The sequence below is a fragment of the Haliaeetus albicilla genome, chromosome 2 (assembly GCF_947461875.1).
Source record: "Haliaeetus albicilla chromosome 2, bHalAlb1.1, whole genome shotgun sequence".
Lineage (NCBI taxonomy): Eukaryota > Metazoa > Chordata > Aves > Accipitriformes > Accipitridae > Haliaeetus > Haliaeetus albicilla.
In genome coordinates this window covers 30670783-30687666 of record NC_091484.1, presented here as the reverse complement: position 1 = coordinate 30687666, position 16884 = coordinate 30670783, and the positions used below count along the sequence as shown (strand labels likewise).

The 16884-nt window shown below is 43.3% G+C and overlaps 1 protein-coding gene across 3 annotated transcripts in view; it reads right to left on the bottom strand.

The window, feature by feature from the left end:
* Window positions 1-477: 477 nt before the first annotated feature.
* Window positions 478-16884, bottom strand: part of GLI3 (GLI family zinc finger 3) — a 215009-nt gene continuing 198602 nt past the window's right edge. For all 3 annotated transcript variants that reach the window (XM_069812338.1, XM_069812329.1, XM_069812318.1), the window contains exons 11-15: window positions 15772-15921; window positions 15016-15180; window positions 12210-12500; window positions 8610-8937; window positions 478-7431 (exon numbers count right to left, since the gene is read on the bottom strand). In XM_069812338.1, the coding sequence (XP_069668439.1) occupies window positions 5141-7431; window positions 8610-8937; window positions 12210-12500; window positions 15016-15180; window positions 15772-15921 (3225 nt within the window). In that variant the 3' untranslated portion in view covers window positions 478-5140. The remainder of the gene's footprint in view (window positions 7432-8609; window positions 8938-12209; window positions 12501-15015; window positions 15181-15771; window positions 15922-16884) is intronic.

The following is a 16884-nucleotide window of genomic DNA, read 5'->3' as shown; positions in this document are numbered from 1 at the left end:
GCTAACCCAGCCAGAGGAGCTTCTCCTCATCCTTCTGTGCTTCTTCACAGGTGGCTGAGCCTTTGCAAGAGACCCTCAGTAAGCGAGGTATGAAAATGCAGCTCCTGTCCAAACAGCCCAGAGTCCAATGCAGCTTGGCTTCGACCTCTGAAACAACTGCTCTTGCAGCAGAATTAACCAGGTCGGTCTCTCTCCTCCTTTCAATCATTTTATCTGTGTGACACTGCATTTTCATTTATTTCTCCACCCAGCACCCCTCAGCCATTTTTCTTCAGAGAGAAGGTAAACACCGTTTTGCTTCCCTGTTGGTTTTTAAAATGTGAATGAAGTGAAGCAACAGGCTGGGAAGCATAAACAGAAAAGCGAGCGACCATGAGTGGAAGTGATACACACACTGATTGCAACCAGGCTCTCTGGCCGAATGAAAATATAACTCCCTCCCCCAAGGAGATATTTTAAAGGCTGAGAGCTAAGCACTTAAGTACAAAGGCTTTTGTGTTTTTATTGACATTGTAAGAAACATTTTTTTTTCTTTGTTACAAAAGAGCTAAGTGGTTCTGAAAGCAGAAGTACAGTTTGTATGTACACAGTGCTACAGACCCTTCAGATCAACCTAAGGCTCGAGAAACATCAGATCATAACTGCAGGTTTATCAAATGAAGACCACTAAGGCCCGTTACAGCCGAACACTATTCCTACTGTACGTAAATGTATTTACACATTTTCTTTTTTTTTAAAAAAAAAGGATTACAAGCTTTATAAAAAAAAACCTAAAAAAAAAAAACAAAACAAAAACAACTGAAAAAAAAATGAACACATTTTTATCTTACACTTCTGCAGGACTGACAACAGTAACTGTTCCATAGGAGACATTCCACCAATCCAAGGACAATAACACGTGAATACCAGAGGTTTACAAGACGTTTTGGACACTATTAACAGTGGTATGTGCTATTAGCTGAATGGCGAGTACAGCCTCATCGGGAAAATTTGGCAACACATCTTGGTCCCTCTCTTTTGCAGGATCAACGCAAAATAAGGCACATACATTGCGAGAATATAAACACTGGTGTTCAGAAGGACGAGCCATTGCGCAACAGGCATGGGCGAGCTGACCGGCCATTTCATCAAGGGGTGGGGGGGAAGCAATGACTGGATGCAAGCAAGCCAGCCAGCATCTTAATGCACGTACCATTTGGGGCCATTCTCCAAGGAGAGCATAACATCATCTGCCATGCGGATGTACGGGGACATCATACTCACCAGCAAAGCCCTGCTGGAAGCCTACTGACTTCTCTGCAAAACCACCTTTCCTCCACGGGGGTGTACCTGATGGATGAACTCCCACTGGTGACTCCCATTCTGTGGAACGTAAAATGGCCTGGAGAAATATGCATGCTTCATGCAGGCTGAGTGAGGCGGATGCACCCAAGGCCAACAGTAACTTATCTGGAAGACCCCCACAGAGCCATGAGAAGAAAAGGTGACTTAGACTCAGGCTGCAATGCTTTAAAAATAGGAATTTCACAACATTTTCTGCATTTTCTAGTACTCTAGGGTGAGCAGTGGGTTTCCAACTGCTATGGCAATGCCAGCTGATGGCCAGATACATAAAAGCAAGCTTTGGCTCTGTAACTGGAAGAGCAGGAGAAGAAGGGTGCCAGTAAACGTGAGCAATGTTGGTGGGACTTTCCCCAGACTGCCACACATTGAGAAGGAGGCTGACAAGTGAAAGCTGGTGTCCAGCCTAATAGTGCCATGCTCAGAGACCCCAGTCTACCTTATCAAAACAAAACCAAAACCCAACACAGCTGGGCTGCACTGTATTGCTACCTTCACAGGTACCAAAAACATAAACCAGAAAAGCATGAGAAGATACTAAAAGCTGAAAAGTGACACATGAATGTAAGAAGTGGCACAAACACTTAATGGTGAAAATGATAAACCATTTGCACAAACTCCCTGGGGACATGGTGGAGTATCTGGTTCTTCAATTTCACCAAAGCAAAACGGGATGCCTTTCTGGAGCATGTGGTTTCGGCCGAGACACACTGTTGGCCCAAGACTGGGTAAGTGAGTGACGAAGGTTTGTCAAATCCAGGAAGGCAAATTAGCTACTCAAACAATCCCTTTTAGCCTTGAGCAATATGAATGGCTCCTTCTAAGCTCTGATGGATCACATCTGTTAATAGCCTCCCAGCTTCAATTGGACCAGCAAATACAATTACGAACTGGAAAACTGAGTTTAAAAAAATAGTTTGGTTCTTTTTATATTTTTTTTTTAAATGTATTGGCTCTATAACAATAAAAGACTTCTCTTCCAAGCCACCTACTCCCAAGCTGGTCATAAGTTTCCCTGTTGAAATTGTTTATAAACATGTAATTGATGGCTTAATAAACAGCCAGCGATTGGTTACCGAGAGAACCAGCTGAAACACGTCCAGCACAGCCTTTCCTCATGCATACGCTGCCGTTTCTCCGCAGCGGTGTGAGCCGTATCGTAGCGCTGCAATGTACGGCGAGGCCACCCACGCATCCCTCCGCCGCCGGTGACCTGCCTGGCCGGACGCATCCCTCCTCACCCCTGCAGCAGGGCAGGGGCAAGGGCTGCCTACAGGCAGCGGGTCTCTACAGGGCTGCCACCGGGCGATGGGAGCACAACAGGGAGCAGCTTTGCCACGCTGCAACAGCAAACCAACCACTTGCCGTGGTGAGCTGTGCCCGATTCCCCGTGCAGCCCAGGGACCACTGCAGGAGGGCTGTGATAGCTGGTCATGGGCAGGGAGGTCAGGAGGGGAACCAGCAAAGGGCAAAGAGCAGGACAGGGGAATATGCGTGCATGAGACAGAGGAAGGAAGAAATGCTTACTAAAGATGCGGAGAAAGACAACAGCTGGATGGTGATAAAAACTATAGGATATTTACATTTGTCTCCACTTCCAACATTCCAGCTCACAGTGCAAATCACTTGGTACGTGCTATGATAAGCCCAAATATGGCCTCAGCACCGGATTCCTGTGATGTTTTCCTACTGATTTACAGCTTCTTCCTCTGATTCTAACAGCTGATAATGGATCAGTGTTACCCAACAGCTTCACTGAGGTTGTATTCCTATACATTCCTCAAATACCATGCCCTGAATCAGCTGGTATTTCACCTTTTTTTTACAGTCAAAAAAATGAGTGCTATGGTCTTCTAGCCTGCAGAAATCACCTTCTGGTGCTAATCCTAATTTTGACTGGGCTAAAGTTTATCTTTATTTCAAAATTGACCACACTCCCTTTTCATTGTATGTCTACTCTAGCACCAGCTCCTTACAGACATCAAATCCATGACTGTAAGTGCCTGCACCATTTACATCCTGTAGCAGCATTTTACTAACAGGATTTAACTGAGAAGTCTGGAAGGGCTGGACTTGCATGCAGCTTCTAGGAGTGGGTGAACTTAAACCTTGGGCTTGTAACTGTTCTCCATCCCAACCTGTTTACCCAGGAGCACTGTGTATTCAGGGGTGCAGACATGGAGCCCAGCACAGCAAAAAACATGCTAGAAGAGCTAGCACTTATGGAGCAAATGCCATTCACCTCTACCAGCAAATAGCTTCACGACCACAGTGTGCTAGTTCCAATTTTTGCTGGTGTAACTAAGCTTGGGCATTGACCCACTGGTTTGCTTTGAAAAGAAAAGAAATGCATGTTGGTGTCACCAAGAGAGAGAGGTTGGGCTGGTCTTTTTCAGTTTTAATTAGTTTACCAGACATACTTGCTGTTCCGCTTGTTTCTTTGCTATTTTTAATGGCAGTTTAAATGTCTTAATTTTGTAAAGCCTGGATAAAGTGGAAAAACATTTAGGATTCTCAGATTGTTTGCAATCACTTTGATTTATTTGGCTAGTCTGAGAACTGGGCCACTCGTTTTCTACTTGTTTTACATGCCACGACCATGATGCTCTTGAAGCCGTAACTGTGTGTTATGTCAATGGGTATTAACGTATTTGAAAACATACAATCCATCCCCGAAGCTCTATGTGCCAGAAGGGATGTACAAGACAGTTCTCCTGGCAAAGGAATTGTTACTGTGAATAAGAACCAGTGGCTCAGCAAATTACATCTCAACAGTTTGCATTTAAAAAAACCCCAAGTCCCCAGTATGGAATACTGCAATTTTGTTATTTCACTGTATTAAATACTCCATAAGACCCCGACAGTCTCTCCACAAATGTGGTATGCAATGAAGGCCTTATAGACTACCCAAATCACCAAACATACCCATAATTTTACTATCCAGTCATTTAAAAAAGAAGGCTGGAAAACAGAATACCAAATACTGCAAAAGATGAGAGTTGGACTAAGAATAGATTTCTGGTTCTTCCCTTCCTCTGAAATGGATTAAACATGACACAATCTCAGTATCATTATGCAAGGCAGTGACAGCTATCAGTGTGTGTGTTTACAAATGTGTTAAACATTTGCTAGGCATCAAAGGGCTGATGGTTTTACATTTTTTATTTGCCTGAACCTCCTAATTTCTTGTGCTCCATGACTCTGAAACTACAGCCTAGGGTACCATGGCAGTGCATTTCTAAACTGGTTGTCCACCTCAGTGCGATGTGTCCCATGCATCCAGAAAGGATTTAAACACTGTATGCTCACTTCACATTGTGCCTGGTTATTTTGTGCCTATATGTTTAAGGGGAAAAGTTGCAACAGTTTTACAAGGTCTAGATTCTTTTGAGTAACAGAAAATTGCAAAGTCATTTCATCAGACCTTTCTTTAAAAAAAACAACCCAAAACAAAACAAAAACATGCACTTCACACGTTTACATTGGTTTACAATTAAAAAAAAAAAGAAAAAGGAAGCATACAGACGTTCAAAAAGGGGGAGAGAGAAAAGAGAGAGAGAAGGGGAATGGGTGTGGCAATACTGATTCAAAACTGAAATGGAAGACAGTTTCTCCCTAGAACACTTTAGGGTTTTCAGAGTCCTTATTCCATAAAAGGAATATACTTGAAACACATCCCATTTAGGTGAGATGAGATTGCTAAAATACATACACAACTAAAAAATATGAGTCTTTTTTTTCATCTGTTATCTCCTAAGGGTTTTCTGGGTTTTGTTTGTTTTTTTTTTTTTTTTTAAGTCTATTGCATAACAGCAAGAAACTTGCTTTCTTCTGCAAGTGAGGTCAACAAAGAGCTCATGTCCCCAATAGCCATGTTGGTTGTGCTTACGGGCATAGCTGGGAATGTAAGAGACGCTCGGGGAGTGGTGAGGCGTGAGGAATTGCGGGAGAGATTCTGAACGATACTCGGGCTCAGGGCTCCTGAAATTAAGCTGACATGGTCCCCATCATCTATGATAGCATCGAAATCAATCTGCACACCCTCTAGGCTGTTGCTGTCAATGCTGTCAACTGTGCTCGACACTTGGTTAGCCCCCGGGGAAAGAAGCTCAGATGCGTTTGCAGTAGCAGTCCCCTGCAGCAGGCAGTTAGCTTCTGAACCAAAGAAAGAACCTGTTTTCATAGCTTGGTGGCTAAAGCCTGTGGTTTGGTCATATAACTGACCAGAGTAATTCTGCACGTTAGAGCAGAACTGCTGTGATTGACCTTGCATCTCCATCTTAATGGTGTTTACCCTGTATGTCTGGTTGCCATCACTTATATGTCCTTGCTGTTGTGCCAGGTTGTTTCTCAACATGTTTTGCCGTCTGTTGCCACTGTAATTAGAGCACGGCTGGTAACTTTTGGCCACCAACAAACCTGAAGGCTGGCTACCAATGGTGTGAGACACCAGTGGACAACTCTGCGGCCCTTGATACAGGTTGCTTTGTGAGGTAGGACTAACCTGCCCTAGCATCATTTGACCGGATTGATTGACTCCCTGGTAATGAATGCCATCTCCGACTGGTTGGTTTTGCAAATATTCCTGTTCAATGATATTCCTGTTCTGCATCCCATTTGCCATACTGGTGGCTTGATCACTGGATGCCATGGGATGGCCGAAATTTTGTTGGTTCCCACTCACTGGCACGTTGCTGCTTCTTAGCTTCTGCCCTTGAACTGCCATGCCACAGGAATTGTCCATTGCCCCAGACATCATTGCTTGCCTGCCAATGCTTTCACTGTAAGGCTTATTGGGCTGCACACTGAAAGAATTACCGGCTCCGCTGCCAAGAACCGTGTTTTGCTGTAAACTGTAGGAACCATCGTTCTCCACCAGGTTCTGATAGCCATTTTGCTGGGCCACATTGCTTCTCTCCAGGTTCTGCTGCTGAACCATCATATTGTTATACAGTCCAAAGGCCCGCGACTGCTGCACCGCTGAGCGCTGACCGCATTTCAGTTTCGAAGGAGATAAGTCAGAACTTCCTGAGCTTACTTCATTCCACTGAATGGGCAAGTCGCTCTTGTTTGCCTCGGAACCTGCCTGCTGACTGCTCGGTGGAGGGGCTTGGTCAAAGTTGCTGGGGTTGTTGTTTCCTAACACTGAGCTGTGATGCATTTTGTTGCTGTCTAGGACATTGTTCAACAAGTGGTCGTACATGCCCTGGTTCTGGGAATTCAGATACTGAACCACGTCATCTGGCAGGAAATCCTCATCATTCAGACTGCCACCCGCTTCCATCGAAGCAGCCTCCAGGGCGACGTTCTCACTGATGCTTGGAGGACAGGGGGAGCTGAAGCCGCGGAAGACGCCACCCTCAGAACGGGTATAGTTCTGAAGAACAAGGTTGCGCTTTTCCATGGATGGAGGCAAAGCAGGAGGGTTAAAGCTATTAAGACTGTTGAAACGCTGGACTCTAGGGACAGAGAGGTTGTCGGAGGCCATTCTTACTGGATCACTGGCTCTCCTCGTCCCGTTTCCTAGAGCATCATGAGACAGAAAATGCCTCCTGCTGTAACCATTTGCCCCACCGTCACTACATCTTCGAGGGGCATTCACTGGAGGCAGTGGAGATACTCCAGACTCCCTGCAGTCACCCAAGAGTGCCATCCTTGTTTTGAGGCTCATCCTCTCCATGTTAGGCAGTGGAGTTGGTGGGGGTCCACCAGTAGCTGCTGCATATTTAGCTTTCAGCCTGTATTGCTGGGCCGGGGTGAGGCTGAGAAGACTCGGCAGGTCATCACACTGGCTCGCTTCACTGGAGCGCCGGGAGGCATCTGTTGAGATGGGGTCATAGGAGTCTGCAACACTCACGTTCTGCGGTCTTCCCTCCGCCTGGGAGGCATCGCTGGACCTCCGGCTGGAGAAGCAAGGTGAGATTCCAGAGGACCTGCGGCTGCTCAAGTAGGCTGAACTGATTGTGCTAGTATTGCTGTCCCTCCTGTTCAGCATGTTCAACACAGTGATGTCCGTACTTGAAAGTTCATTCCTGTTCGGCAGAATAGTTATGGATCCTCCTACACTGCAGCTGCTGTTCGACTGGGTACCTAGAGGTAAAATTCACAGTTAAACAAAGGGGCACCACCCAGAAACTGGTGCAGAAAACACCCAGTAAAGTAGTAAGGGGAGTGGAGGAAGAGCCTGCATCATCACAGCAACTCATAGCAGTGCTCTTTCAAGAAAGAAGTAGGGATAAAAACTGTGTCCTTAGGTTAAAAGCTAATTCAGAGACTCAAGAGTAACATTTCAGTGTGAATCCCAACACAAAATTTATAGGCCATAGCCACAAACTGTCATCAGCTGGTGTAGTGCTCCAGCCTGCAGTGCAGCTATGCTGACTGATGTGCCAGAAAGACACATTCATAAGGGAGCTTTTTATAGGCAAAATATAATTGAACAGGCATTTACATGGAATGGCAAAATATACAAATTGGAGGCTATTCAAGGTCATTTCTAAGACATCTTGAAATATTCTTGAACTAACTCCTAACAACTGCAAAACATCTTTGCTGGTTTCCTTGTTTTGGTTTGTTTTTAAGCAAACAGAATACATTTCTTAATTTTATGTAGTTTCTTTTGATTGAACGGGTTTCACGAAACCTGAGCTGTCACTGCTGGGTGGAGTGCAAAAACCTACAGGCACGTTGTAGGCAATGTAGAGGCAACAGGGACATACATTTTGGCAATGAGCAGCTCCTTGTATGAAAACAACTATTCAGAGTTCAATCTCGCCTTGCTCCCAGTCATGGATATCTGCCCTTTGTAGCAGTAGTATCTGTACATATGATTATCCATATGTGTGGAAACGGTTTATTTAAAGGGCAGCCCAACACATCTATGCAAAGGGTGCCTTGCTAAGGCCTCATCTGAAACACTTCCATACGATAAACTGGCAGGTATTTATTTCATCTGCCTTGCCTCAAAACAAGACAGGATTATGATGATCTCAGGTCCAAACCTTTAACTGTAGGGAATATTTAAAACATGATGCATGGCTCCCTTTCTGGCCCCTGTTCTGTAAAACATGGGACTATCAGACTTCTCTCAGGGTGGGTAGTAGGACTTGTGATGAGGGGACAAACAGAAAGTGATCAATTTATGAACCATTGTCACAGCTCCCGAGTTTCATAAGCTGCACTACTCTTTTGCAAGGGTTGCAAGATTGAGCTGGCAAGCAAGAATTTAAGGACAAAAAGTGTTACTGCTCCTGTTATGTGTATCTCACCATTTCCTATGAGAGGCGGCAAGGTCGGGGCTTTGGAAGGTGGAACGGGGTTCAGTCTTGGAAGCATTCCATTAACTTGTTTCAACCTTTCTAATTTCACTTGCTCCATCCATTTGGTCCCTGTCATATTCCTCCTGGCCTGTAAGCCAAGTGCTGTGGTGGCTGTGGAAATGGTAGAATCCATGATTGGGGTTTCGTCGATGACACTGAGGTCTCCTACACTACCACCACCGGTCAGAGTAAGCTCGATCCCATTGTTGGAATAGTTGCTGATGGGGGACTGTTCGCTGCTGCATGTAGACTGACCACCAGGGCTTGGCTGAGATGTCTGTTGGAGTGAAGTAAGTAACAAAAGAACATGAGGATTAAGCAAACAATGTTAACAAGAGCACTTGCATCAAATGTGGGTCTAAATTGAGCCAAAGAAAACCAAATGTAAAGAAAAGTTTAGCATTAAATGATTACGGTGATCATTCATTAGGAGGCTTTCTAGATACTGATTTTAACTGCAGTGAATGCCATTGCAAAACTCGAGATTAAAGTCCACTTTAATATCTTGCTGATAGTATACATTATATCTACACAGGACATTTATTTCAGTTATTCCCATAATTGCTTCTACCACTTCATGTCATTCGTGAGCATGTATGTATGGATACTTTAACTTGGATATGTGCTGTTCCCAATTGAAGCTGCAGCTCAATAAACCAAATCAGAATTCAGCCATGTTACGAGGTCTAATTTACACTGCTAGGCTTGCAGCAAGCAAACAAACAAACAAGACTCCAACAACACTGGAATTTGGGTTTTTTTAATTAGACTTGTGGCTAAAGAACGTACGTGTTTTCCAAGCTTAAGGCTCATTGTTACGAGCAGTGGTTGGCCTGAAATGTTGGCATGTAATGAAACAGGGACAGAGCGTCAGTGAAAAAAAATACTAGATCATACTATCAGCGTCCTGTGACCCTAGCAGCACTAGGGTCTAAATTATACTTCCTCTTATACCTAACTTATACCACCCCTGCCCTGAATCAAGAAGGCGATTATCTACTCAATCAAATCCTTTGTTTCATTAGAATTTAAGATTTTAAATTTAAGAATTTAAGCACACAGTACAGGCTGCTGCTAATCTACAGGGATATAAACCCGCCACAATAGCTTCTTCTTTCTTAACAGACAGTGTTCCCTGCTGCTCTAGCAGAATTCTTGCTGTGGGGAAATACGGGCTTGATTTATTTTTTATACTCAACAAGTTCTTGTAAAAGAATGGGAAAATTTCTCTGACAAACTGAAACACTCAGACAGACTGACAGACAAAACAGACAGCAAGACAGACAGAAGTCTCTGGATGTAGTATCCCACTGTAGGTTGTATCAGTGTGATCACAAATCAGCGGGGCATGCAGTATCATTTTGCTCCCAAGAACAGTTTCATGTAAGTAATTCACTTTTGGGGTTTCTGCTGTGTTTTTGTTAATTTTCTTCTGCCAGCCTGTGATTTTTATGTACATTTCACCGACAAATGCTAGCTAGATTTCTGAGGTAGCAGTGATGGCTCTCACTTTTAACATCAGTGAATGAAGACACAGATTCACGGCACTACTGTAGCTTCATATGTCCCTGAGGAGTCTATTAAGATGCAATAACTACTTTATTATTTCTAACTTGAATGATGATATTTAGAATTTATGAGGCTACACTGAGCAAGTTCATTTGCAAATCCTGGCCACGGCACATTTGGTGACAAGAATAGAAATAACAGTGATTATACAGAAGAGAGTTTGTGCTTCTGGACAATAGCTCCATGCCATATGAAGAAGAGTAATAATGGTCAGAAGCCTGTTCTTGTAGCCACGTGTCAAAATCACAGTGAGGCAGGTTACAGAAATAAGAACTGTGTTATGGGGAACATACATTTCTAGATGTGCAATACAGAAAAAAATGGATGTCTCATCTAGAGGGGAAGGTGTGAAGACATTTCTGAAGACATTTCACCAATATAAGATTTTCACATGTCAAGTGTTGCAAAATGCTCACAGCACATTACATTTGGGAATGAGTTTGATGGATTGCACATTACTAAATAAAGGAATGATTGGACAACAGGCAGAAGGCTAAAATAAAGACATAAATAATGTTGCAATAAGAAAAACAGCAGAGAAGTTAAAATGCCCTCACCTTATTACCCACTGTCCTTAGGAAGTTAGAACAAGACATTTAAGAGCATTAGACAGAAAAGACATTGGATTAGTTAAAAAATAGAAAATATATCTTAATTCATACAAGCAATGAAAAGCAGGAAATACAGAATTGTTTTTAGAAGATATTTTTCAGTGAGAAATACTTAATACTATGTAAGCAATCAGCATTAATACCCCTCTCCTGCAAATTTTATTTATGTTAAAACCATCTACACTCAACATGCCTCAATAATGCTACAGATTTACTTAGCTAAGCAAGAGAGGAATGGGTTTTTTTCCTTCGTAATCTATGGTAGCTATCACCAAAGATGGCAGAGGATCTCCTTTAGACTTCAGTGGGAGTTAACCCTGGGGCCTTGGAAGTTTCTGAATTTAGGATTAATACTCCACAGTTTGGGTATAAGCCTTAGGCACAATATAGCAGTTAACTCGTATTTCAGTGAGTAATCACTTTGAATGGGAGCATGATTAACAGTACAAGCAGAATTTGGAGGGCTCATATTTGTAGTTCCCAAGGGTTGGGTCCAGTTGAATTGTAGACCCAGATTTGGAAGAGGATGGAGTGACTGCCTTCGCTAGTTTTAAGCCTTGTGGAGAGGATGGATGGCACACGAAATACAGGCAAATGAAAGAAGAACTTCTTTATTTAAGATAGCATGTCAAAAAATGGAATAAGGTCCTTTCAATGTTCAAGGCTATACTGGTTTAATGAAATACATTAAGGCAAACCAGTGAAAAGACCTGCAGAGACTCTTAGTTCAGCTCAATTTAGTTAAATTGGAATTAGGTTAACTTGGTCAAGTTAAATTAAGTATCAGATTAACATAAGAGGTCACATCACGATAGAGATCAAATGTTATCAAAAGATCTCCTCCTGCTGTTTTAGAAAGTCAATTTATCCTGCTTCAGTTTGATCCATGACCCGACAACCTCAAGCCCCTAAAATCTGATTGTTTCCCCAGGTTCTCCAAAAATTATCATCATCAATACCATAATTTTAGTCTTTTGGACTTGGTTTTTTTCGCATTCTGGTTTTGAGCCTGCAGGATTCACGTTCTCTTAACTTCTGTAAACAGGAGAGTGGAAAAAAATGCCTTTTTAAAAATGAAAACTGTGATTTTCTCATAATATGCTGATTCCAAGAGATGGAGCTTTAAGAGAAACAATTATTGTGAGAGTTGCCAACACTGCACTTACTGCATATTGTACAGACTAGATGTAATCTTTTTATTTGCTATTTCTTAGGCTTTGAAAACATTTTACAATGTAAACGAAAAAGAAAACCTCACAAAACCTAACCTTGTGAGCTAGAGTTTATGGGCTTGAGCATTTCATAAAGGGATTATTAACTGGTTGCAAGAAGAAAAAGGACAAAGGGAGCGGCACAGTGTGTTGCATACCATTGGTTTTTCTGACTTGACCGCTTTCACTTGGAGGCATTCTTCACGCTTTGAGGTAGTGTTGCTGAGGTCCTTCTGCTCACCAATTGCACCCTGAGTCTGATGGCCTGGTGACCGGGTCTGAGAGTGGCTGCCTGGGTCTCTCGGTGGCGGAGGCCTTGGGTGGATATCTCCCCGCTGCTTCTTGGTGACATGTGCCTCTGGGCCATGCACGGTCTTCACGTGTTTCCGGAGAGAACTGGGGTCTGTGTAGCGCTTTGTGCAGCCTGGTATCTTGCAAACATACGGTTTCTGCCAAGACAGGAAAAACACTTGAATTAGATTTAATTCCAAGTGGGACTCCTGAAGAGCAACTTGGAGCACAGCTGGTGTTACAGTTACACGCTTTCACGGTGAATCTGTTATCTCATTTATGGTCTTTACAGTGACTGAATCACAGAATGGTTTGGGTTGGAAGGGACCTTAAAGATCACCTAGTTCCAACCTCCCTGCCATGTGGAGGTACATCTATCACTAGACCAGGTTGCTCAAAGCCCCACCCAACCTGGCCTTGAACACTTACAGGGATGGGGCATCCACAACTTCTCTGGGCAACCTGTTCCAGTGCCTCACCACCCTCACAGTAAAGAATTTCTTCCTTACATCTAATCTAAATGTACCTTCTTTCAGTTTAAAGCCGTCACCCCTTGTCCTATCAAGTTGTGACTGCACCTAGTCAAACCTATTAATTCCCCTTAGTTGTGAAGGTACCCATTAATGCTGCATAGTTTACAGAGGGCAGAGCCTCTCATGATATGAACTGGCACAGCTCTGATTTATCATAGCAGAAGAATCAACAGAGCCATGGCAATTTATGAAGACTGGCCTAATTTTCTATCCTGTCCATTGCCCTCAGCAGTTTGATACCCTGTTTCTAATATGCCCAGTTCCTACTCCTTGACATTCAGAGGCAAACAACCCCCTTCAAAACACGTTGGGACATTTGTTCAGGCAGAATTATCTGAGGAAGCATTTTTTTCCTGGCTCCTTCAGATCACCAGTATAATGTCAAAGCACAGGATACAGTACCATAAGCATTTTCACGATGCAGCAATATAGGCGCTACTACTATTAGTGCTGCTAGCATAACTAATCACTCAGGTTTTTTTAAAGCTTGCTTCCTTTGTCTGTGAATTTCTCTAGTTCACTAAGCAATGTAGAATAAAGTAAATTTACTGTCTTATAATTTAACAAAGACTTTGTTCTTGTATTATGAGAAGATTAGAAAGAAGAGTTGAGCCCTTCTTCAATTGCCTCTGGAAACAAAGTATCATTCACTCACTTTTATTACTGAATTGTTACCAAGAAACTACTATTTTAAAGTCTTATTTATACTAGCCCTCAAGAAAAAAAAAAAAAGGACCCTCATGCAGAGTTCCTCAAAAGGGTTCTCTGTCTGCTTACACATGGCACTGTGGAGCCTTTGACAAATGTAGTTTTTTCATGAATGTCTAAGGCCTGAGCCTGCTTCCACTGATGTCAGCAGGAAAACACTCCCATTGACTTGAATATGAGCAAAAATGTCAATCATGAGCAATTTAAAGTTGATGCTGAGCTACTGAGGCAGGTTTTCTCAAGATGCCATGGAAGTATGAGTCAGCTAGCTCTCTTCTACATGTGTAAGGCACACTTGCATCAAGATATATCAGCTGCTTTTAAATCTGTCTGTAGGTTACCTACTTACAACCAAAATGGCACTGCGAGGAAGTGCTGAATCAGGTCTGCGGTCTCCACAGGATTCATGGCAGTCCATCAGTATACACTGCCTAAGAATATTAGCCTGTGTCTTTGTGAAATAATGGTGAAGGAAATTTTTCATTTGCCCTTGCGGCTGTACCTACCAGAAATGATGCGCAGCAGAAAATTTTTCTTGGTGACTTACTGTTAGACATGAAATCCTGATCTTAAAAAAGGCAGTATGGGTCATGTCTTTAAGTTTGAGAGGATCTTACTCATCAACTAGGCAATAAACAGATTGGTTCAGACACTGAATGAAAAAAAAGCTCAGTCAGCTATTGGTGAGACTTGGTGAACTTCCTTCTACCTTGGTGACAATTCACAAAATTGCTGCTGGGCTTCAGTGCAGTTGTTAGTTGGGCTGCTGAGAGCACACACTGCAGGCACAGGGCAAACTCAGAGACGTGCAACGCTCTCTGCTTCCCTTGTGACTCAAGAGATGCTGCAGGGACCAGGGGACTGGAAGAAGATGGATGCTCCCAGGAGATTCTGCCAGCCCTAGTGAATGCCTGCGACAGACAGCTAGAGAAGGATACAAGCCTTGTGGAAATGGATAGAGCTGCTATGGTTTCCACACCACACAGTCACCATGCTGGTTATGTCCTGCCCTTCCAGTACTTCCAGGTTTAGGCTAGAGGTGAAGGAGTATAGGGACAGGTCAAGGAGGAGAGACTGGGCTCCAAGATATGAGACTGAGACGATGTCACTCCCTGTGTAACCTGAAATAGGGCAATAAAATAGGGACAAGGCAAGAAGAGGCAGGGAAAAACCATCCCAGCTTTTCAGGGAAACCATGTGTTTCCATTAGACCCCTCCTTCAAACCTCTCTTACACTTAATAAAATGACCCGCAGCCTCTCTAGGTGTGTATGACATGGAATGATTGTGCTGGTAAAAGCCATTTAGAACTTACATTCCTTTCAGGTTGCTGAGGGTTTTTGTGCCTGTCCTCTGTAATAAATTGCTATGACCACATTGTAAGTCTGTTCAGCGCCAAATTTTATTATTCTTTTGAAGCTGTGCTTACTTACCTCATTGGAATGAGTCCTGTTTTGGTGCTTGGCCCTGTCGGACGCGTTGGAGAAAGCTTTGTTGCAGCCTTCATGTTCACACACATATGGTTTCTCTCCAGTGTGAGATCTCAAGTGCGTTTTCAAGTTTTCTAGTCTGGAATAGGCCTTTGTACAACCTTCAAACTGCAGACAAGTAAGTCTGGATTAATTTTAATCTTTGGACTTGCAGGAAACAGTAAAAGCTGACCTATAAAAGTTTAGAAACTTTCCAAGCCTTCATAACCTTGCCCAATGTAACTTTGTTTTGATTTGTTGGATTTTAATTTTACCCAGGCAAACCCCATCACAGTTCAAGTTAAAATGCTTCCAGCATTATCTAAATCTTCTCTTACAGGAGAGCACAGTATTTGTGTACATCGTCTAAGACAGAAATCCATTGCAAAGTCATTAGGAGGCTGGTGGCCAGCAATAATACCCAGCTCTGTAAAACGAAGTGCTTTTAAATAATTAAGCAAACTCAGCCCTGTTTAATAATGTCTTTTGGGGCTTCTTTGCACTTTAAACTTGATGAAGTGGGCCAAATTATCCAGTGAATCCCCCTTCCTAAAGCTCTTGTCATCTGGGTGAGCTCGATCAGGAAGCAGACATGGTATTCTCTTCTCCAACAAATGTCTGACAGACAAGAGATCAGGGAATGCAGCATCTGCACTGCTCTGTTCTCTGCACAGCCCCAGCAACCCTGTCCAAGCCTGGAGCTCAGCCCCCTTTACTCACAGTGCATTTGTGTGGCTTTTCCCCTGTATGTCTCCTCATGTGGACCACCAGCATATACTGGGCTTTGAATGGTTTCTGCTCCCGGGAACAGTCCAGCCATCGGCACACAAACTCTTTCTTTTCACCGTGTATGTGGTCATTGTTTATATGCTGTTTGGGTAGAAGAGAGATTACAGCTTTACAGAAATGTAACATCGTCATCAGCCTTACCGTAACTTTGCATTGGAACAGCACCAGAGGCTCAGGTGTGAACCAGGATCCCGCGGTACTGAAAGAGTAAGAAGATTGTCTGCGCTCCAAAGCAATCATGGGGTTCAAATTACAGATCCCATTGGAAGTCCACTAAGGCCCATGAATTTGTTTCTACTGACATCAACGGGCTTTGGATCAGGCCTCAGGGATACAGGCTGTTAAATGCATCCCAGACAATCTCATGCATGGCACCACTTGCATGATTCACATTGAGTAATGCTTTCTCGGATCAGGGAAGCCTTACTTAAGTGCCACTCAACACAAATAAGGTTTACAAAATCAGGCCTTTAAAAACATGTCCTGCAACCTGAAAAATCAACAGAACTGTAGTTTCCACCAAAACTTTTAAGTCACTCCCCACTACCCATATTTTCTTTCAGTAAAGGTATTGGGTTAGCGTACGCGTTGTGGCAGGCAAAACAAAACCCTACACACTGCAGTAACAAAAAACTCCAAGCACGAAGCATCCATCAAGCCAGCTTTTGCCATTGGCAAGTACAGTTCTGCCTGAAAGTCTCTGGGAGTGACACCTGCCCCAGGCCTGTTGACACACATGCACATGTCTTGCTGTGGCTTCATCTGCGTGAGTGCATCCAGAGAGAGGCTGGGGCTGTGTACCTTTCACTCTTCCAGAAAAGTAGCTTGCTCTGTTCCCTTCACTAACATCCAGTTCAGCAGAGCATTTAAATATGGACTTAATTCTCGCTGACTGTGTTTCTGACCAGAAACGGGCAGATGAATCAGAGCCAGCCTCAAGATTGCTTTGTTTTTTCAAGGTTTAACTGTATGAATTTTTTGCACAGCTTCAGAAAACAATGAAAGCGCCCTGCACCTGGCCTTTCAAAGGTTTATGAAGGCTGG